General features: G+C 44.8%; 1 protein-coding gene across 4 annotated transcripts in view; it reads right to left on the bottom strand.

Annotated features, from left to right (window-relative positions):
- The window catches only part of garre1 (granule associated Rac and RHOG effector 1), a 151,969-nt gene that overhangs the window by 12,066 nt on the left and 117,736 nt on the right, over positions 1-22,167 (bottom strand). For all 4 annotated transcript variants that reach the window (XM_069902018.1, XM_069902017.1, XM_069902020.1 and 1 more), the window contains 8 exons: positions 21,535-21,675; positions 19,172-19,267; positions 15,255-15,416; positions 12,381-12,536; positions 11,284-11,381; positions 7,603-7,728; positions 2,931-3,952; positions 841-1,006 (listed from right to left, as the gene is read on the bottom strand). In XM_069902018.1, the coding sequence (XP_069758119.1) occupies positions 841-1,006; positions 2,931-3,952; positions 7,603-7,728; positions 11,284-11,381; positions 12,381-12,536; positions 15,255-15,416; positions 19,172-19,267; positions 21,535-21,675 (1,967 nt within the window). The remainder of the gene's footprint in view (positions 1-840; positions 1,007-2,930; positions 3,953-7,602; positions 7,729-11,283; positions 11,382-12,380; positions 12,537-15,254; positions 15,417-19,171; positions 19,268-21,534; positions 21,676-22,167) is intronic.

Here is a 22,167-nt window from a genome sequence, read left to right as displayed (position 1 = left end):
GCCCAGAGATAGGAGCTTGTTGACCAGTACTGAGGGAATAATGGTGTTGAAGGCTGAGCTGTAGTTGATGAAGAGTAGCCGGATGTATGAGTTGCTGTTGTCTAGGTGATCCAGAGCTGAGTGGAGAGCCAGTAATATCGCATCTGCTGTGGAGGTCCCAGTAGGTGCGTTTTAATTCTGGCCATGACCAACCTCTCACAGTATTTCATCGCAGTCGATGTAAGGATGATAGTTGTTGGACAGCTCAGTCTGCTCATCCTGGGCACCGGGGTGATTGAGGTCCTTTTGAAGAGGTGGGAATACTCTAACTGCAGTAGTGAGAAATTGAAAATGTTCGTGTTCACTCTAGTTAGTTGGTTGGTCAGAAAGATTTAATGCTTCAGGTAAGAGATTCTTTGTCAGAACTGGGAAAGAAAGAAAGCAATTTGTAGAGAGACTGGCAGGATGGAACAGGAAAACAAAGGAATCTCTCACCCCCAGTTCTGACAAACCGTTAACTTTGTTTCTCACCACAATTAACCCCTCAGTTCTTTCATGTCAACTGACCCACTGAGCATTTCCAGTCTGTGTGACCAATCTCCCTGGGCTGGGCACTGCCCCCTCGCCATTTCCCCAGCACAGAGGGGTCCTGGGCTTCACACCATTGGCCTGCCATAGGCCCTGGGCAGGATAGGACCCCTGACCTTTCTCCTTCATCATCACACCCCAGCCTTCCATGGGAGCCCTGGGCTCTAGACCATCTTCCCTCGTTGGGGCCTAGGCAGGACACAAACCCCCTGCCCCCCCCCACCTTACCAGACCCCTGGGCTCCACACCATCATCCCCAACTGTGAGACCTACCCCTCAGTGAAGTACTCCGGAGGCTGCCATGTGCGGTGAGTCTCATCGGTGACGGGCCAGTTGGTCCTGGCGGTGCTGTGGCGTCGGACGTGCTGTGTCTGCCGTTTCTGCTGCATGGCCTGGCTGACGCCGGCCACATACCGAACAAACTCTGGATCCGAGCCCACTGTTGGGGAGAGGAAAGGCCACAGTGCTCCATTACTGTCGTGTCCAGGGTCCCAGTAAATGGTCCCCTTCACTGGCATCTGTGTCTCAGATAAACAGTTCCCCACACTGGTATCTGTGTCTCAGATAAACGGTTCCCCACACTTATACCTACGTCTCAGATAAACAGTCCCCCACACAGCATCTGTGTCAGATAAATATTCCTCCACACTGAAGCCTTAGCATCAGATAAATGGTCTCCCACACTGCAATATCCAAGAGCCTCAGATAAATGGTCCCCCACACTGATATGCGTCAAGAGTTTCAGGGGGAGTCTTCTCCCCCTCCCCTCACCCCCCTCCCAACACAGATACGTTCAGGTAACTCAGCGAAAATGATTCCACCCCCCCCCATCAAACACACTGACACCCAAGAGTCTTAGGTAAAGGGTCCCCAACAAAGACTTGGCCAGGAGTCTCAGCCAAATAATCCCTCATACTGACGTCCAGGGGTCTGATATAAATGGTCTCTCACATTGCCGTGTTTTGATGTCTCAACTACTTTGGCTCCCTCCAAACTAATGTTCAGGAATTTCAAATGAATTGACCCCCACACTGACATGTCCTGAAGTCTCGGCTAAATGTTCCGCCCACACAGACATGTCCAGCTGACACGCCCCAGTGCCCCAGCTAAATGATCCCCACTCGCTGACATGTCCCAGTGCCCCAGCTAAATGTTCCCCAGGAACATTGAGCTAGTTAGTTGCCCAGTTAACTCAGCCAAATGATGCCTCAGTTAAAAAAAGTCCCTCCAGAGACAATGGATCAGCTCTGCTGCACTTTCCTCTCAATCCGCAGTTTACCTTTCAAAATTGATCTCACTGCCCTACATAAATACACAAGTACCAGCACCTTCATTCACTGATCCCCGTCTTTGCTCAATGAGCTTTGGCAGTTATGAGCACAAAGAGGAGGGGAAATGCGCTCCACTGAGAATATGTGTTGTAGATTATGAGAAATCCTGGGATCAGCTCAACTACACAAAGCATTCTGGAGCCCAAGTGCTAATTGACCCACTGAGTCCCTCAAGCATCTCATTGCTATTGCAACATTCCATTCTTGTGTTTCTTCACCAAATAAATTGATTTAACAAGGGCATATAAACTTCTGTATGATGACTCAGGAAAGCTGGCAACAGATTAAAGGCTCCAACTCACCAGGTCAGACTCTCTTCCCCTTTTTCCATCACTAGCTTGAAAACATAAACCTCCAACTTAGAGGACTGTTTCTTCCCTGCTGTTGTCAGGTACTTCTAATTGGTAAATGCTAACACCCCTGCACTTTTTAACTATATTTTTCTTGATATCCTGGACTTGGTCATTGTGACACCGTGCCCTGCAACTCACTGTGTCAACGCACCCTGCACCCTTCCCTCTGTGACGCACTGTAACACTGCATCCTGCACTTTAACTTACTGTAGTACAACACCTTGCACTTTTGTTTCATTAATGCACGACCTACAAACTCAGGTATGGGTTGATTTACCTGGAGATCACATTAAACAAGGCTTTTCTTTGTATTTCAGTACCCAAGAGAATAAACAATTCAATTCACTCTAATACCTCAGCAGCAACACTGGAGGGAACTAGCATCGACTTTCAAAACCTCTTCATACGTGTCACACCGAGAGCAATACTCCTGTCCCCGTCACACACACAAGCAAAAGTTTATTATAATATATGCATACATGCACTGTGTATACATATCATTTGTTTGCATGTGTACTATGTCTGTATGCATGTGGCATCAAGGATCAGAGAACACTTTTTCATTGGATTTAACGTACAATCAGATGATAAATAAACTTGATGTCTCAACTACTTTGGCTGTGTGTGGGTCTCCTGTCACTGAGGCCATTCTAAGATGAACCAGTTGGGGGTGGCTTACCTGCAGGATCAAAAGGCAGAATGTCCCCCAGCATCCCAAAGACTCCATCACTCTGAACGCGGTTGGGCCAGGTGTTGTTCCTGGTGCTGGCCACCTTAGGGCCCAACATGTCAGACATGACGTTATCCATGATGGTGTCCATGTAATTCCCAACAAGACCTAGGCTGTACAAGTCTGAGCCCAAGTCAGAGGGTGGGGCGGGGTTGTTCCACTGGCTCATAGGCCCAATGGGAGAGAGCCCCGCTGCCGAGCTCTGCGAGGACTGCTGAGGGGAACTGTTTGGCCATTTGCCGGGAGCTCGAGGGGTTAGAGGCCGCGCTGGCTGTGGCTGCTGCCCAATGGGCTGAAGGAGGTGCTGGTAATATTGCAGCTGTTGCTGCTTCTGTGATGGCTGCTGCAAGATCTGCTGTGAAGGTGGCATTGGAGTGTGAGGGGGCACTGGCTGGGCAGGCTGTAGGGATGCCCCTTTCAGCTCTGGTGCTGTGGCAGAGTTTCTCCTGTTAATGAGAGGTGATGCTTGTTGGGATTTGCCCATGTTGAACCCAGAGAGAAAATCTATCACATCCTGCATTTCCTGGTCACTTGGCAATTTGATGCCCTGATCGTCCTTGCTATCTTCCCCTTTGAAGAAGGCCTCCCTCTTGTCCAGTGAGAAACCATTGACCAAGGAGTTGCTCACAGCTTGCGAGGGCTCCTGGGAATCAACAGGCTTTGGGAAATGTCCGATGTTGAGAATGCTCTGCAGCCGGAGGTCAGAGTGGCTGGGGAGCTTCGCCTTCCGTTCTTCCTCTGAGCTGCAGATGGAGAAGCTGCTCTTGGAGGGGGTGCTGGGGATGGAGAAGCTCCCTCCACTGCTGCACGATCCTCGCTTCGTGAAACGGGAGGTAAGCTTGGCAAAAGTCTTCTGCAGACCTCCCGACGGCTTCACCATCGTCCCATTCCCTGTGGGAAGATCTAAGGGACTCCCAAAGTCGGAACACTCTCGCCGTAGTTGGATCTGAATGCTTGGCAGAACTTGCTCCCTGCATCGGAGAACAAGAGAAGAAACTCAGTACCCAAGAATGTAAATGATGGACAATGTGAAATCTGAACTCAACTTGGAAAGCAAGCTGGGAGGAATGTTTTTGGACAGCTCAAAACTGGGAAAGCCCATTTGGATAAGGACACACAGAAACTACTCTAAAAGTTAGAGTTGTGACATCATAGAAACAGGCCCTGTGAACAAACTCCTCCATGCTGCACATCACCGCCCATCTTATTTGCCAGCATTTGGGCCATACCCCTCTAAACCTTAGCTTTCCATGTACTTCTCCAAATGTCTTTTAAACATGTGTCCCCACCTCTACCCCTTCCTCTGGCAGCTTGTTCCACAGACCCAGTGTTTTGCTGTGTGAAAAGGTTGCACCTCAGGTCTCCATTAAATCTTTCCATCTCTTCTTAAATCCATGCCCTCTAGTTTTAGATTCCCTCCCCTTACCCTGGGAAAAAGATTGTGACCATTTACTTTATCCATGCCCCTCATAACTATATAAACCAATGCCCCCCGCCACCCCTGCCTCAGCCTCCAACACTCCCAGGGAAAACAGATCCAGGCTATCCAACCTCTCCTCCTCACTCAAGACTTCCAGCTTTGTTAATCTTTTCTGTTCTCTTGCCATCTTAATGACATCCTTATTACAGCAAGTTAACCGGAATTGTCCACAATACTCCAAGTGTGGCTTCACCAATTGTTGCACAATGGTAACTCGTGTACTCAATACCCTAACCAACAAAGACAAGTGTGTCAACACCTTCCTCCCCACCCTATCTAATTGTGCGGTCACTTTCAGGAACCATGTAATTGTATCCTTAGGTATTTCTGTTCATACCACTCCCCAGGGCTCTTAAAATGGTTCAGGGATTGGCAGAACTATGACATTGGCCATTTTAGTCTCAAGAACAGAAAAGTAATAAATGTGAAGGATTGCTAGATGTTGGAATTTAGAAGGATGTGGCATTGTTTTACATCAGTGGTTCTCAACCTTTTTCTTTCCACACATACCACTTTAAGTAATCCTTATGCCATTGGTGCTCTGTGATTAGTAAGGGATTGCTTAAGGTGGTAAGTGAGTGGGAAGGGAAGGTTGAGAATCACTGCTCTAGACCCAATTGTTACTGAAATATTTTGCTTGAGAAAAATTGTCATTGGTCCATTTCCTTTAGAGTTATGAAACCGTGCACATAACAAGTCAATTAGGTACGATTAAAACAGTGGTTTTCAACCTTTTTCTTTCCACCATATACCACCTGAAGCAACCCCTTACTAATCACAGAGCACCTATGGGATAGGGAATACTTAAAGTGGAATGTGAGTGGAAAGAAAAAGGTTGAGAACCACTGTTTTACATGAACTTAGTACTCCAGTACAGCAAGTAACAGGGAAGATTAATAATATGCTGAATTAAGGAAACTCGCGTTTGCAGAGTCCATAATTGGCGGACTGTTGTTCATACACAAAATACACAATGGAGGTCTGAGCTGGTTTTAACCAAGAGTACTGTTCAGGGTGGGAGTGCAAAGATTGATTTCATAGTGCACGGTGCCATGAACAGAGATCAAGTAGACCTTGCAGCAATAACGCACTGCTCGACTCATCATACATCCTTGACTGGGTGGCCAGGCACAATTCCAATGCTATCTACAAGTTTTTCGATGACACCACAGTTGTTGGCAGAATCACAAAAGGTAATGAGGATGCGTACAGGATGGAGATAGATCAGCTCATTGAATGGTGTAACGACAACACCTTGTGCTCAATGTCAGCAAAACCAAAGAAATGATTATCGACTTCAGGAGAAAGTTGGGGGGGGGGGGGGGGAAACATGACCCAGTCCTTATTGAAGGCTCTGTAGTGGAGAGGATCAAGAACTTCAAATTCCTGGGTGTCAACATCTCCAAGGATCTGTCCTGGAGCCTCCATGTTGATGCAATCACAAAGAAGGCTCACCAGCGGCTAGACTTTGTGAGGTGCCTGAGGAGGTTCGGTATGTCACCAAAGGCTCTTGTAAACTTCTACAGGTGTAGCATGGAGAGCATTCTGGCTGGTTGCATCACTGCCTGGTATGGAGGCGCCAACTCTCAGGACCAGAATAAAATCCAGGGGGTTGTTAACACGCCCTGCGACATCACAGGCACCAGACTTTCACTCCCTCGAGGACATCGACATGAGGTGGAGTCTTAAAAAAAAGCAGCCTCTGTCCTCAAAGACCCCCACCACCCAGGCCATGGCCTCTTCACTCTGCTACCATCAGGAAAGAGGTACAAAAGCCTAAAGATGAGCACTCAGTGGAATAAGATAGCTTCTTCCCTGCTGCTATCAAATTCCAGATTAATCAACACTGACTTACTTTTCATGCACTATTTTTTTTAAATATAGAATGCACAAGATGGTTATAATATGAACATCTGCACTATATGATGCTGTCGCAAAACAACAAATTTCACAACTTGTTTATGACAATAAATTTTGATTCTGTGGTTAGAGAATCTGGGGTCTGTAATTATGAACTCTAGTCTCTGGATAAAGGGATGACTACTTTGAAGTAAGATGAGAAATTTAATCTGTACATTGTACATGTTTGAAATTCTCTGACTGTGGATCAGGTTTTTTTTAAAACAGGCTGAGATGATGGGAAATCAAGTGTTCTGGGGATGGGGTGAGAAATTGAAGCTTTGGATCAAATTAACTGTGATTAAATTAATTTGCAGAACAGGCTCAAGGTCACATGACCTACTCCTCCTCCTATTTCAGTTCTTATAAACAGGACTGCATGCAGAGGTGCAGAGAGGGGGAATTAGCTGGAATGCATGACTACAGAACTTTTAGCACCATTGCTCCATGAAATGGTGAAGGAACAAGAACTCAGGATTAGAATTAAAACTGAAAGGGAATGCAAGGCCAAAGGGTTTCACAATATGAAATGCACTCACATTAATTGGCATTGATTCTAGCAGTGGCGCCCACTTCCAAATGCACAAAGCTTTAAAGGCATTCACTTGCCCCTTATCCAGGTACCACTTGAAGGTAAATACCAGCTCCTGGCAGGAAATCACACCACAAACCCTGCACTTTCCTTGCAAATATGCATCACACCTAACTGTTCAGACAGCCCAGAATTTGCAATACTTGTGCACAACACAATTTTTGGGGTTTTTTTGTAACTTGCATAGGTTAACAATAAGTCACTAGAAATTATACTGAGGGAACGCTATTTGGGACTATGCTCAGCTGAACCAAACCAACCCACCCGACCTGTGTTCTGCCCAAGCCTGGCACAGCAGAATTTCAGCAAGGAGCTGGAAGTTGGTAAGATTTGGAAGAGGAGACAAATGTTTTTGGGATCAGGTTGCAAAGCAGATGAAGGAACAGAGTTTGAGGCTGAAGCAGGGACCTTGTGAATTCCTTTATAAAAGCAGAATGAACAGCTTGAAATTAAAGAGGACATGGACAATATAATAATGAGAGATACAGAATCAGGCAACATGCAGAATGGGTCTTCAGTTCCTGCTTAGGGAGAAAGACCAGGTCAGTGGGCATGTAAGGGGGTGGGGGGGAGAAAGGGGGGCGGCAAAGGAATGTACACAGTGACATCAAAGAACATACTCCATCTGCTGAAGGAGCTCAGTGCGGTACCTTCGCTCTTTCCACTTGGACAGGTCAAAAACGGCCGTGTACAACACATCCACCAGCCCGAGTGTTTTCTCAGGGTCCAGGCATCGCTGGAGCAGAGACATGGTGGCAGGATCCTCCTTCAGACACCTTGAAATAAAATAGGTTACTAAAGCAAGATCACAAAGGTCTACAGCATGGAAATAGACTCTCACCCATATTGACAACGCTAACCAAACTACAGGTAGTCCACCCACACATACGACCAAAATTTAAAAAGAAACTTTTAATACAAATGTAGTTGTACTGTAGTTTTAATAAAAGTACAGTACACAGTGGGACCTCATTAAAATTGCATTGCAAAAATAAAAGGGTTGCGCTAAATCAGGGTTTCAATACATAGTTGTAGTTACAGTTGAAATTAAAACAATTTAATTTTTAGTAAACCGACCGTTCACGCTCCCGACAGCGGTCCGAGTCCCATGACTTTATTATTTACTAGAAGTTCATTTGTAGAGTATCTTTATATAGGTATTGAACATACGTTGACATTCTTTATTACAGGTTCATTTGTTGAAAATCTTTTTTTTAAAATTGCCTTAAGACCTTGTTAATCCATGAGCAGTGGGGCGAATCCAATTTACGTCCGAGTTACGACTCATCCTTCAGTCCCAATTATGGCCATAAGTCGGGGACTAACTGTAGTCATATTTACCTGCCTTTCCTGCTCCTGTACAGTACCTGTCCAAATGCCGTTCAAACTGAACTTTACTTCCTCAGGCAGCTCGTTCCACATACCCACCACCCTCTGTGTGAAGATGCCGCTCAGCTCCCTCTGAAATCTTTCACCTCTCACCTTAAACCTATGCTTCATAGTTTAAGATTAATCAACTCTAGGGAAAAAGGCTATGACTATTTATCTTATTTATGGGCCTCATAAACATCTAATAAGGCCCCCCCCCCCCACCTCCTCAGCCTACTATGCTCCAGGGGTAAAAGTCCCAGCATATCCAGCCTCTCTGTATAATCCAAGCCCTCCCAGTCCCAGGAGCATCCTCATGAGTCTTTCCTGCAGCCTTTCCAGCTTGGCATCTTTCCTTTAGCTAGGTGCCCAAAATTGCGTACAATACTCCAAATGCAGTCTCACCAACTTCCTGTATTGTTGCAACGCAACATCCCAGCTCCTCTCCTGAACCCTTTGACCGATGAAGGAAAGCATGCCAAACGCTTTCATTACCACCCTCACCAGTGTTATGAAGCGATATACCTGTAAACCCAGGTCTCTTTGTTCTACAACAATGCTCCCCAGGGCCCCACCATTCATCCTTTTGCCACCCCCACACCCACCCTTTCCTTTCTTCTCAATTCCTAATCCCAAGGTTTTCCTTGATTTCCACATTTCCTCACCATGCAGGAAGAGGCCATTTCATTCTCTATTGACTCTACTCAGGGAACATGATAATCATTATAAAATACAGTAAAACCTCTGCTATCCGGCACCTACAGGGACTGGTAGATGCTGGATAAGCGAGTTTTCCAGTTGCCTGAGACTCATTCTTATAATGCCTAACTAATACATCTGCATTAACAATAGAGTTTAAGAGACCAAAAAATCTATACTGTACTTACATTGAACAAACTTTACTTGCATGAATCTATAAACCTTAAAACATTTTCAGTCATATTCTTTGAAAACATTTAACAGTCACAGCATCTGCAGGTTCCTCCCCTTCCATGGAGGTGCCCAACAGGAGAATAATAACATCATAATTAACTCCCCCCCCACCCACCAAGTTTAAAGATAAAGCCTTACTCATATACTTAATAACATACTAATAAAGACTCTTACTCAGCAGGGATGAGACAATTTAACAGTGAGCGGCATCAACCATTTTATTCAAACACAACTTTATTCAAACTGCTGCTATGAACAAAGCATGACCAAGGCACTCCACTGACTCAGTATTTGGTCCCATCTTCACCAAAGATTTGTGTGTTAAGTTTACAATTTAAAATGTTTATTTAAATTTTTTATTTACCCTTCTTTTTTATTTATTTATCTCCCCCTTTTTTTTTGCTGGTTGAGGTTGCTGGTTGCTTTCAATTCCGGATAGTCGGGGTTGACCATATTTGATCTATGACACAGTCACACTCACATTCCCATTTATCCACCTATCCCCAAACCTCTTCCTCACACCATCTGGTTTCACCAACCTGACTGGTTAACCCTGTGGAAAATCACAGCAAGGGATCACTCATTAAGGATCAGTAGTTTAAATAGAATTACATAAGTGTAACAACATGTTTTAAACTGGAAAGTTTTCAATTCAGTGATCCACAAAACGCTGACTGCCCTGTTTAACACCATTTGTGCCAAGACAGGTCTCAAAGGTTTAAAGCCAATATTGAGAGTGCTTAATGGTCCCAGGAGGGGCAACAGAATTTATCCCAATAACCATCTGTAAGACAAACAGCTAAAAGGAACCTCATCCCTCTACTCCAGTTCATAAGACATCAGAAAGTAGACTGCCCAAAGGCAAAACCCGCATCAAAGGTCTAGGCAGATACATGGCAAATGCACTACAATGTGGATAAATGTGAGGTTATCCACTTTGGTAATACAAACCGGAGGGCAGATTACTATTTGAATGGCAATAGATTAAGAGATGGGGAAGTGCAGAGAGACCTAGGGGTACTTGTACATCAGTCTCTGAAGGTGAGCATGCAGGTACAGCAGACGGTTAAAAATGCAAATGGTATGTTGGCCTTCACATCAAGAGGGTTTGAGTCTAGGAACAAGGATACCTTACTGCAGCTGTACAGGGCCTTGGTGAGACCCCACCTGGAGTATTGTGTGCAGTTTTGGTCACCTTATCTAAGGAAGGATGTTCTTGCAATGGAGGGAGTGCAGAGGCGATTCACCAGGCTGATACCTGGAATGGCAGGAATGACTTATGAGGAAAGATTGCGCAAATTGGGATTGTACTCGCTGGAGTTTAGAAGATTGAGAGGGGATCTCATAGAGACCTATAAAATTCTGGCAGGACTGGACAGAGTGGATGCAGATGGGATGTTTCCAATGACGGGAAAATCCAGAACCCAGGGCCATGGTTCGAGGATAATAGGCAAACCATTTAGGACCGAGATGAGGAGGAATTTCTTTACCCAGAGGGTGGTGAATCTGTGGAATTCATTGCCACAGAGGGAAGTAGAGGCAGGTTCATTAAATATATTTAAGAGGGAATTAGATATATTTCTTCAGTCTAAGGATATTAAAGGTTACGGAGAGAAGGCGGGGACGGGGTACTGAACTTTAAGATCAGCCATGATCTCGCTGAATGGCGGAGCAGGCTCGAAGGGTCGAATGACCTACTCCTGCTCCTATCTTCTATGTGTCTATGTTTAATGATTTCTTCAGCTGCATGTTCTGGATTCGAATCTAGTCCACAATGATGGAGGGCCCATCTCTTGCTCTGATGAACCTGTGAAAAGGTTGCATGTTGGGGAGTGCAGAGGTAGCTTTCCTTCACACCTAATCTAGTATTGACATGGGCCATGATTTCCTGATGCAACACTCATGCTAGAGAGTGTCGTGAATGCAAATACCAACCACTGCAGGGAAGCAGTCCCAAGGTTTGTTAATCACAAAAAAATGGATACTTTGCATTGGCTGAAACAGGGTTGTGAAAGCATGACTGTACCTACCACGTTGAAGGTACCTGAACCACAACCCTGGAACCCTCGAGGCTGATCTGTGGTGCATAAGCTTCCTTATTCTCGATCTGCGCTGTGTCCACCACCACCTAATAGTTGGGAGGAGATAGCGTATTCAGTCCAGCATCACATTCTCTGATGAAGGGTTACAGACCAGAAACATTGACCCTTTCTCTCTCCAGAAGTATTTCTAGTATTTTCTATGTTTGTTCCCCCCCCCACCCCAAACAATCCATACACATGCATTTCCCTACCTCAGCTTATCCCACCAATTTTACTATATTGTAAAAGGGTCATTCAACACTGAGCAAATCACTGAAACCCAGAAAGCAAGTGGAGCATGGCAACTGGCCCATAAATCTGCTTTGACCATCTACACTAATCCTATTTTATTCTTCTCACATTCCCATCAACTCTCCCCCCACCCCCCACCCCCCATTCCCACCAGCCATGATTCTACCCATCCTCTACACACAAAGTTCGACTTACAGCAGCCAATTAACCTACTGACTTTGGAGTGCAGGAGGAGATGGGAGTGCCTGGGGGAAGTCAACATGGTCACAGGGAGAACATGCAAACTTTACACAAACAGCATTCTGGGTCAGGACTGAATTCTACCACTGAGCCACCCAGTTAGATTGCCTCCACCCCAAGGACAAGAGTGGGGGACCAATTGCTCGGGGGGGTAAGAGCACGGCTGATCGGCCTGGTGATGTCTACCAAATGTCAAGGTATTTGTGCCTATGTTTCGATCATCAGGCTTCAACTAATTGTTTGGAGTGGTGTAATTCATTGACTGGGCCACAGGTGGTCTACATCCCGGTCGTGCGGGCCCTGAGTGGTCTACATCCTGGTCGTGCGGGCCCCGGACAGTCTACATTCTGTCATGCGGGCCCCAGGTGGTGTACATCCCAGTTGTGTGGGCCCTGGGTGGCCTACATTCCGGTTGTGCGGGCCACATACTGACAGTAAAACCAGGAACTGAGTGACTTGGTTGAACCCCCACACACCAACTCTCATGGGTGCCTCCTCTATCCCACATAGTTAGTTCACATCTTCACACACCAATCACAGCAGCGAGAACTCACCAACCCAGCCTGTCCAAACAGCAGCTGAACAGCCGTCTTGCAGGCTCCTCGCCAAGTAGATGGGCAGACTTGATTGAGGATTTCTGTTGGAGACTCGTCACGTGGGGAGATCTCATTCTGTCCAGCTGCCTCCTTGATGAGTTGCACCATTGTTTGCTGCAAGGAGAGCCAAACAAGTCCACATTAGACATTCACTGGACATTCTCTGTCAAACCAAAGCTTTTTTCAACACGGGGGTTCACTTTAAGGAGGCACCCAGGACCCCATTTGAAGGCCTTTGTTCACAAAATCTGTGCACACAGCTCAGATGAACCTCCCTCCCTCCCATTCACTCCACTTCTCGCTGTATCAGAAAAGCAGCAACGTACTGAGGAACTTGACACACTCCTCTTGTTGGGAAGAAGATTCATGAGTGTGAGATGATGCATCACCAGACTCACGGACAGTTTATTACCTGCCACTATCAGATTCCTGAATAAATCTTGCAATGGTAAAAGAGTGTTGCCTTTACTCCATCCTAACTGACCTCTTTGCCACAAGCTGGACTGCTTGCAAAACAAACTTCCTCACTGTACCTCGGTACATGTGACAATAAACTTAAAGGTGGTCACTCAGCCCATTGTAGCTATGCCAGCTTTCAGAAGCAGACACCTAATTCAATCCCCTGCAAGTTTGATCACTTTGTCCCGTCCTCCCTGTAAAGTTTGATCACACTTTTTTCCCATCCCCTGTAGGTTTGATCACTTTGTCCCATCCCCCTGTAAATTTGATCACATTTTGTTCTCGTCCCCTATAAGTTTGATTACTTTGTCCCACCCCCCCCCTGTAAGTTTGATCACACTTTCTCCCTGTCCCCCAAGTTTGATTACTTTGTCCCGCCCCCTGTAAGTTTGATCGCACATTCTCCCTGTCCCCCAAGTTTGATTACTTTGTCCCGCCCACCCCTGTAAGTTTGATCACACTTTCTCCCTGTCCCCTTGTAAGTTTAAGCTGACCTCTTGTAAACTTATTCCACAACAATCTAATCCTTCCCTCCCTCACATCCATAACCCTCAATTTTTCTTGCAAACATATGTCTGAGACTCTTTTGAATGTCCCTATTGTACCAGTCTCCACCACCATCCCTGTATGTAAACACCTGAGATAAACAAAAACTCCAGGCACTAGAATCCTGAGCAAACAGCAAGAAGCTGGAGGGACTCAGCACATCAGACAGGATCCAGGAAGAGAAATGGACAGTCAACGTTTCAAGTTGGGAGCTTTTATCAAAACTCTCGGTATCAAGATAGAGTCTCAACAAAGAGTCTTGATCTGATACGTTGACTGACAATATGTGGGCAGATGCGATAAGTTTAGATTGGCATCATGGCTGGTACAGACATAGTAGGCCAAAACATTTGTGTTATAAGAAGCAAGACATCCTTCTGCCATCTGCAAACATACACAGATTAAACCAAATATATTTGCAACAATAACTGCCTCAGTGCAGGGATGTGTCATGTTTGGTCTCAGCTCTCCACATGCAAAAATCTGTTGAACCTTAAGATCAATTAATCCTTCAATATCTGATGTACTGTGCGCTGGCCATGATTTTGTAACCCATTAAATAGCTGTGGCACATGGGGATAGCACAGAACTGCAAGTGACTGCATCACAATCAAGGGAAAGTAATTAACCTCACTGCCAAGGGAGGGGTGTCCTCAATCAAGATATCTAGTTCAGACCACTATCCAACAAAGTCTGTTCCAAGTATGAATGGATCTTCAGCAGGGATAGGCTTGGGATTAACTGATGCCTTTCCAAGGTACACACCCCTCTGTAAACTAAAACTAAAGTTCAGCAGCTACTAGAGAGCATTGTCGATAGAAGAGGGTGCATCAACAGGGAGGAACAGTGAGGGTCTGAAATGGCTGAGTAAAGAACATGGCCAGTCGCAATAGAATACCCTTTAATGTACCCAAAATATCATTTTGCAATCAGATGATTGCACTGAAACCCAAAGCATTCTATTCCAATTTCAAGTCCCTCCCCTGCATGTAGATAGCACCTTTAACGCAACAAAACATTCCAAGGCACTTCACAATTCAAATAAGATGGCCAAAAATCTCAGTCAAGGAGTATCTCAATGAATGAGGGAAGGATGAAGGGTGGGAATACTTGGAACTGGAGACACGACTAACAATGGAGAGCAATTAAACGAGATGGTCAAGAGGTCAGAACCAGAGGAGTCCGAGATTAAGGAAATTTGTCCAAAGGAGATGGCAAGGGTGCAGGAATTTGAACTGAGAAAGTGGGAGGATGCCAGTGAGGACATGGCTTGGACTGTCTCAAGACTATGGAGCATAGGACAAGGGCGGCTGGCCAGGTCTGCATTACAATAGTTAAGTGCAGGCACAGAAGCACAGATGATGATTTGGAGAAGAGACAGAGTTAAGTGACCCAAATGAGGCAAAATAGTATCTTGGTAATGGCATGGATGACATCCAAAGTTCAGCTCAAGTTCCAGCATCACCAAGGCTCCCAATACTCTGGCTCACTTGCCATGGAGGGATATGGTGTAAGCAGCTGGGGAGTGCAGTTGGTGACAAGCCTCGCGTTCTCCCTTTTCTTGGGAGGAAATCGATGCCCAACACAAACAGAATTTTCCCTGATCCAGTGATTCAAGAACCTTCACTGTTTATGGAGACAAAGGTTACAATCATCTTTGTAATCGTGAATCAAAACCCATTCTCCTGACAATTCAGCAAATACAAGCACCAATGATCATTTCTAGTGTGCAGAAACCACAGCAGCACTGATACAACTCAAAATACAATTTCAGAATAAAGAGCATTCTAAATCCTTCACAGAATGTATTGTTGAGGAATTAGCTACCATCTTCAGCTTCAGATTCTCTGCTCCAGACTCACTGAAGGAGACGCCCTTCAGGAAGTGAGGGCCGATCTGCACAGGTACGGTGGGAAGCTCAGACTGTAGTGGCTGGGCAGGATACTGTCTCCTGCCTGCTTGCTTCACTTCAGCCTCACTGCAGCAGCCCTGGAAAGAAACCAGACACAAAGGGACAAAACAGGTTCAGTATTTGATCCATTAAAGGACCCAGCACCCAATCAAAACCCAAGTTTGTGAACCCCATTTTCAACAAGCAATTGAAAACAATGGTTCAATCACACAGAACAGATGATTCCATGCGTTATCTTCCAGACCCCTACTTTTATAGACACATGCTGGCTGGCTGTCTTGCACCTTGTTCAAAAAAAACATAAGTCATATCCAACCCCTCGCCCAGTGGTCTTCCCTACCTCTCTCCCACCCTTCACTGGTCTACTATCCTATCACCTCTTGTCCCATCCCCAGCCCTTCACTCCCCATTTTTATGCTTGGTATATCCCCTTTCCATCCTCGGCTTAAGGAAGGGTCCCGACCCATAACATTGACTGTTTCTCTCCATGGATGCTGCGCCACCCACTGCAACTCCCTCATTGTCAGCTCAAGATTCCAGCATCTACACTTCTTGCTTAATGTGACTGGGGTGTGGAATCTATAAACAAGAAAAAAGTAGCTAATCATTTTGAGAAACTTAAAGTAATCAAAACAAGATTATGCGCTTTAGTGAAAGAGTTAATAAAGGAAAACTATCAGATGTCCTGTATTTGGATTTTCAGAAGCCATTTGACAAGGTGTTACAAGGTGTCAAAGTTGAGGAACAATAGCACACAGTATTAAAGATAGATTTTCACTTGAAGACAATCTGAAGAGAACTTTATCAAGCTGCAAAGTGGAGAGCCCCAAGGATCGGCCAACAATCATTTACTATCTATATTAATAACTTAGAGGGGGCAGAATGTAAAGCATTCATTTCTCAATAATAAGAAAGTAGACAAGGAAACAAGTTGTGATAATTTTTTCTGGTACCTGCAACAAGATATGGACAAAAACATGGAAAATTGGCTTAAATATATGAAACTGTAATGTCATACATTTTGGATTTTGTTTGAAGAAATTAAAGGGTAGATTAACTAGATAATGGAGAGCGATTGTAAATGAGCAGACGACTGAGGAGGTTAGGTGTTCCTGTGTATGAAATACAAGAAGTTAGCAGGCAGAGCAAGTTGGTAAGGCAGCAAATGGCATATTGGTCTTAGAGAAACACAAGAACTGTTGATAGTGGAATCTTGAGCAAACGCTGGGCTGCTGGAGGGATTCAGTGGGTCAGGGAGCATCAGTGAGTGGAAATGGTCAGTCAGCGTTTCACGAACCTTTATCGAGACGTAGTACAACTCTCTGATTATCTGAAATTGGATTCTCGGAAATCCTCATTTATCGGAATTTTTAAAAATTTTGGATAAATGAGGATATCCGAAACAAAGCTGAAATTCTCATTCATCAGAATTTTTAAAAATTTTGGATAAATGAGGATATCCGAAACCAAGCAGAAATTCTCATTTATCTGAATTTAAAAAAAATTTTGGATAAATGAGGATATCCGAAACAAAGTTGAAATTCTCATTTATCTGAAATTTTTTCGAAGCCAGGTTGAAAAAAATTCACTCAACATGAACTTAGAATGAAGATTGTCCTCGTTTCGGGTAACTCCCTCCCCTTTCTCTTTCCATTTCTTCGTTACCTTCCCCTATAGACTTTTCTTTCCAACTCTCCCTCAAACTGCGTGCCACTGTCTCCCAGCCGCAAGTGTCATCAAGGAGAGCGGCTTCCCGGGCAGGAGTGGGACTTCAGGCTCAGTGGTGTTCCTTCCCCTTCCCTCCCTCACTCCCTTCCTTCATCTCCTCTCCCTTCCCTCTCTTCTCGGCACAACGGAGCTCCTGATGGCGAACCCTCCCCTCAGCCGTGGTGTGTGTGTACGGTAGGCTTAGGGGAGGATTCAGAGTTGGGACTCGGAGTCAGGAACTCGCTGATTCACCAGTGAGTGCTCCACTGGCCCAGGATGGTCCATGCCGGGGATCAGCAGCCAGCTTTTTTTTTTGGTGAAAATTAAACATTTTAATGCCTAAAGAGTTCCATTATTGTTTGTTGAAGTTTAAACATTGATACAAGTGATTTGCTGTTGTTACTGGGCTGTTTTTAAAAAATGACCAGTTCTCCCAAAAAAAAACGCTTATCCAATATAGGGCCGGTCTCGACCATTTTGAATAATCAGTTGCCTTCATGGTTACAGGGTTGTAGTTTAAAATAGGGAAATGCTGCTAAAATTATAAAGGATGTGGGTGAGGTTACATCTGTGACCAGTTTTATCCCTCTATTTTGAGGATTTACGAGAAGTGAGATATTCCAGAAGAATTTCACATCTAATTCTTGATACAAGAGGGTTATCTCATCACGAACAGATACAAAAGTTAATGTGTTCCTTTCAGAGGTTAGGAATGATATTATTGAAGCTTAAAATCTTAAGGGGTAGAGGTAGAAATGGGAAAGTCTCAAATGAGGTACATAGGAACTTCTCAGAGTGTGGTGAATGGAGGTAGATAAATATTTGAAAGATTAAGGAGTTGAGGTTGATGGGAATGCACAGGTGAACTAAAGCTTTGGTCAGACCAGCCAAGATCACAGAATAGGTTCAATGGACCAAGTACCCTATTCCTGCCCCTGTCTTCTTGTGTTTTAATGCATCCATCATTAATGCACACATTCACCCAAGTCAGAAATAAATGTTAGGGCTCTTTAGAATGAAGAGTAGTGAAACTGGAACTAAATGCAAAAGGCTTGTTTCTAGTGCCTACTTTAGTTCATTTAGGACATTCCTATTGTGGAACTTCAGGCTTACTCAGTCTTTTCCTAGAGATTAAAACTGGAGGACATCAACATACAGTGAGAGTATAAAGTTTTAAAAGGAGCCAGAGGGGAACTTTTCTTACACTGAGACTGGTGGAATGAGCTGCTGGGGAAAGTGGTGGAGACACAGACAACTATAATGTTGAAAGAGATTTGGACAGGATTGGAAAGGATAAGCAGGTTATTGGATGAAGACAGTAAAATGGGACTGGCAGGTGGATCTGCACTGGAAAACCATGATTTTATGACCTTGTTCCTCTTGAGCAGCAGTAGAGCCTTCTCATCCTCCTATTCTGAAGATGCCCAGTTCCAGAACCTGGCCTGCCCCATGCCATGCCATCATTTCTATATATAACTCCTAACTGACCGCAGGGATTCCAAACAATTGCTACTTCTCGCATGGTTACATTCTGCAGGTTTGAAGGTCTCCACAAGAGTGTTCTTAGCACTGTCACCTCGTTAACCCCATGTCAACACATCCATGATATTTTGATGTCAGCAACAGATGGGCAAATCAACAGAAACATGGAGCCAAAATTCATTTGTTTGTGACCGTGGGAGAATATGACCATCAAACTTTGCCGGGTCAGGAATCGATCCGGCATACACAACACACAGCATGGGCAATCAGAGCTCAAAAATCTTTCCCTGCTTTTTTTTTTAAACAACTCTCTCTCTCCACGGATGTTGGCTAATCCTCTGAGTTTCTCCAGCTTCTCAATGTTTGCTCAAGGTTCCAGCATCTGCAGCCCCAGTGTTTCTCACCCTGTTGCAGCTCTCTCTCTCCACCACTAGATGTCCATCCTTGATCAAAATCCCTCACCAGTGACCAGAGTCGCGTCCAACAATCCACTCCCTAATTTGCAGGCTTTCCTCCCCACCTTTTTTCTGACAAATTTTGCCCAATTCTATGTGCTAGGATCAAGTCTCCTATCACATTGTGGTATTTACCTGTTGTGTGTAGGGTCACAAACACCTGCCAGGTGATCTGAACCTGTACTTACCTGTAAGGAGGTCTCGATAGCTTTTGGGTTCAGGTAGAATCCAGCCTTCATCGCGTATTCACAGTGACCCAAACTTTCCAACGCCACTTTGTAACCCTAGAAGATAACAAGTGAGGAGGTTAGCAGGTATGGATCGAAGAGCTAAGCATTCGACAAGGCAACCAGGATAACCCCCAAAATTTCATTCATCATCAAGACATTGAATGAGTGATAGAGGAAGGAGACAAAAATGAAGATGTAGACCAGCTGGTTCAACTATTCTGTGCTGTATTCACTTTTCAGTCCAGCTCATCTCACAGCTTCGCTCGACTCTCTTCCCTCGTCCACATGCTCAGTCTTCTCTTGGAAGCACCCAAGCTATTTGCCTCAACCACTTCCTGTGGCTGCAAATTCTACATTCTACTCATTTTTTGCAAGAAATTTTGGCAATTTCCCTATTGCATTAATGGCTCCTAGTTTTGGATTCTCCAAGCAGATACATTCTCAGTTCATTAACCCTGTCCAAACCATTCACAACCTTTACCAGACATCTCTCGTCTCTTTTCTAAAGAAACAAAAAGCAGACCTCCTCAATCTGGAGTCTGGAAAGCCTTTTTTTTAAAAAAAAACATTCTTTCAAAACTTTTTTTTCGTACATTCTCCAGTGTTCTCAAATGCCTTGCACAATAGGTAGAAACCCAATGCATGCAGGTCAGTCTAAAGAGAATCCTTAGTTCAAATCCAGCTCTTTTACAAATGGACCAGCAAAATAAACACCATGACCACAAGAGCAGGGAAGAGGCTAGCAGTCCAGTATCTGCTGACACCTCAAGTCTTCCCACCATCGATAAGGCAGTAGTCATGGCTATGATGGAATACTCTCCATTTGCCTGGATAAGTACAAAACCAACCACTCTCAGAAAGCTTGACACCTCCCAAGGAAAAGCAACAAGCTTGACTGGCACTCCATCCACCATCTTCCTCTACCACTGGCACACAGAAGATGCATGGTGTACAAAATACATTAAACCGGTTATCCAGTCTACTCTGACTGCACCTGTAAACACAGCTCCACTGCCAAGGAGAACAAGCACGGCCACTGCGGGTCACACATTTGGAAATACATCACCATTCCTTCATTGGCACTGTGTTTGAATCCCAGAACTCCTTCCCCCCCCTCCCCCCAATGCTGTCGGGAGAATCTTCACCAGAAGGAATGCAGCAGTTGATGGCAGCTCACCAAATGAGAACCTACCCTCAAACATTGATATCCAAATGAAAAACCAACAGTCAGCTTTCGGGTAGCCTCAACTCATGCCCCGGCAAAAACAAACATCAGACACAGGTTGAGTGTGCAAGGGCAGAGTTCAGAAGGTACTGCGGGTATACTTCACATCTTGTCTGAAGTGTGACAAGTACTTTGGGTCTGAGCTGCTCACGCTAGCACATACTCTTCCCTCTGCGCTTCACTGTGGCAAGCTCAGAGCAGCAGTGAACTACTCTCCACATCCAGCTCTTTACGGCTAGAAATCCTGAACGGTTCAGACAGCATTTGTGAAGCGAGAGAAGCAGTTAACATTCCACATAGAAATACAAACTGCAGATACTAGAATCTGCAGCAAGCAGTGAACATCCATGGCCTACCCACCTCTATTTGCTTCCACTGTTTTCATTTTTTTAAAACTCCTCATCCATCTTAATGGTTAATCCCAAGAAAACCCACATGGGTCACTGAGAACATAAAGCTCCTTACAAGGAGTGCAGGATTTCAACCCAGCTGGTGCTACAATAATGTTGTGCTAACTGCTATGTTAACCATGCCACCATGACACTGTAAAATTCAAAACAGTCTCAGTTAGATTTGTTATTACTTGAAGTGAAGAAGTTAAATTGATTGATGCAAAGAGAAATCATTAAAAAAAACTCTCCAGCACTTTTGGGTAGATTATTTAGCAAGATTGTTTATTGGGCAAGGTAGGTTTCCTCCCCTTCCCTACATGGACTCCATCTACCTAGGAAAGGCAGACATGATACTGAAGGACCCACCACACTCTCTTCCCCCTCCTCCCATTGAGTAGAAGGCTCAAGAGTGCTTTGTCCCAACTGATTTTTTCTTTTCATTGCAACTAAACTTGGTAGGTTGTGCTCTTTATGTGTGAATGTTGGACACAGATTCCTCGCAGAACTCTCCTCACTGGACTAGGTATGTGACAAATAAACAAACAAAGTTACTAAAACTCAATGTTAGATCATGGATGTTTGGAATGAACTAATGGTAAAAGTTGAGGAGGGAAACAAAAGGATTGTCAAAATTCATAGTGACACCTTGCCAATAGGCACCCTTATACAGAGCAGCCACTTTCCAGTATATCGTGGTCACTCACCTGCAGAGCGCTGTCCACCTTCATGTTTAACTCTTTCAGCTGGTGCTCAGGAATGGCAGTGGACTGTGAACAGAAGAGCTGCTGAACTTCGATGCCAGTGAGGCAGCCATCACTTCTTCTCTCACGCAGACGAGAGGTAGCCTTTAAAAGTGAAAGCAGATATCAGTGCCGCTCCTCCGTCTTCCTGTGCACAGCGCCACCTGAGAACAGAAAGCCTCACAGTCCCTCAGCCTATTCCATGGTCAAGTGATCTGAATCTTAGCTCCATTTACCTACCTCTGCCCATGAATCAAACAAAACCCATCTCAAAGGCAAAATTTCCAATTGATATCTGGTCTTAATAGCATTATCTTTGGTGAAGATGGGAGCAAATGTTCAGCAGAGGAGTGCCTTGGTCATGCTTTGCTGTTTGAATAAAGTTGTGTGAAACAGCAATGGCATCGCCCAAGATGAAAAGCTCGGCACTGGGGTGTCTCTCAAAGTGTCTCCTTATCCCGGCTCAGGAAGAGTCACCCCGAGAGGCTTTATCTGTAAACTTGGGGGAGGGAGGGTATCTATAATGTTATTGTTCATCTTTTGGGCAGCTCCGTGGAAGGGGAGGCAGAAGGCAGATGCAGCCACAGTTAAATGTTT

The sequence above is a fragment of the Narcine bancroftii genome, chromosome 10 (assembly GCF_036971445.1).
Source record: "Narcine bancroftii isolate sNarBan1 chromosome 10, sNarBan1.hap1, whole genome shotgun sequence".
Classification (NCBI taxonomy): Eukaryota; Metazoa; Chordata; class Chondrichthyes; order Torpediniformes; family Narcinidae; genus Narcine; species Narcine bancroftii.
This window is presented reverse-complemented; position numbering and strand designations above follow the sequence as displayed.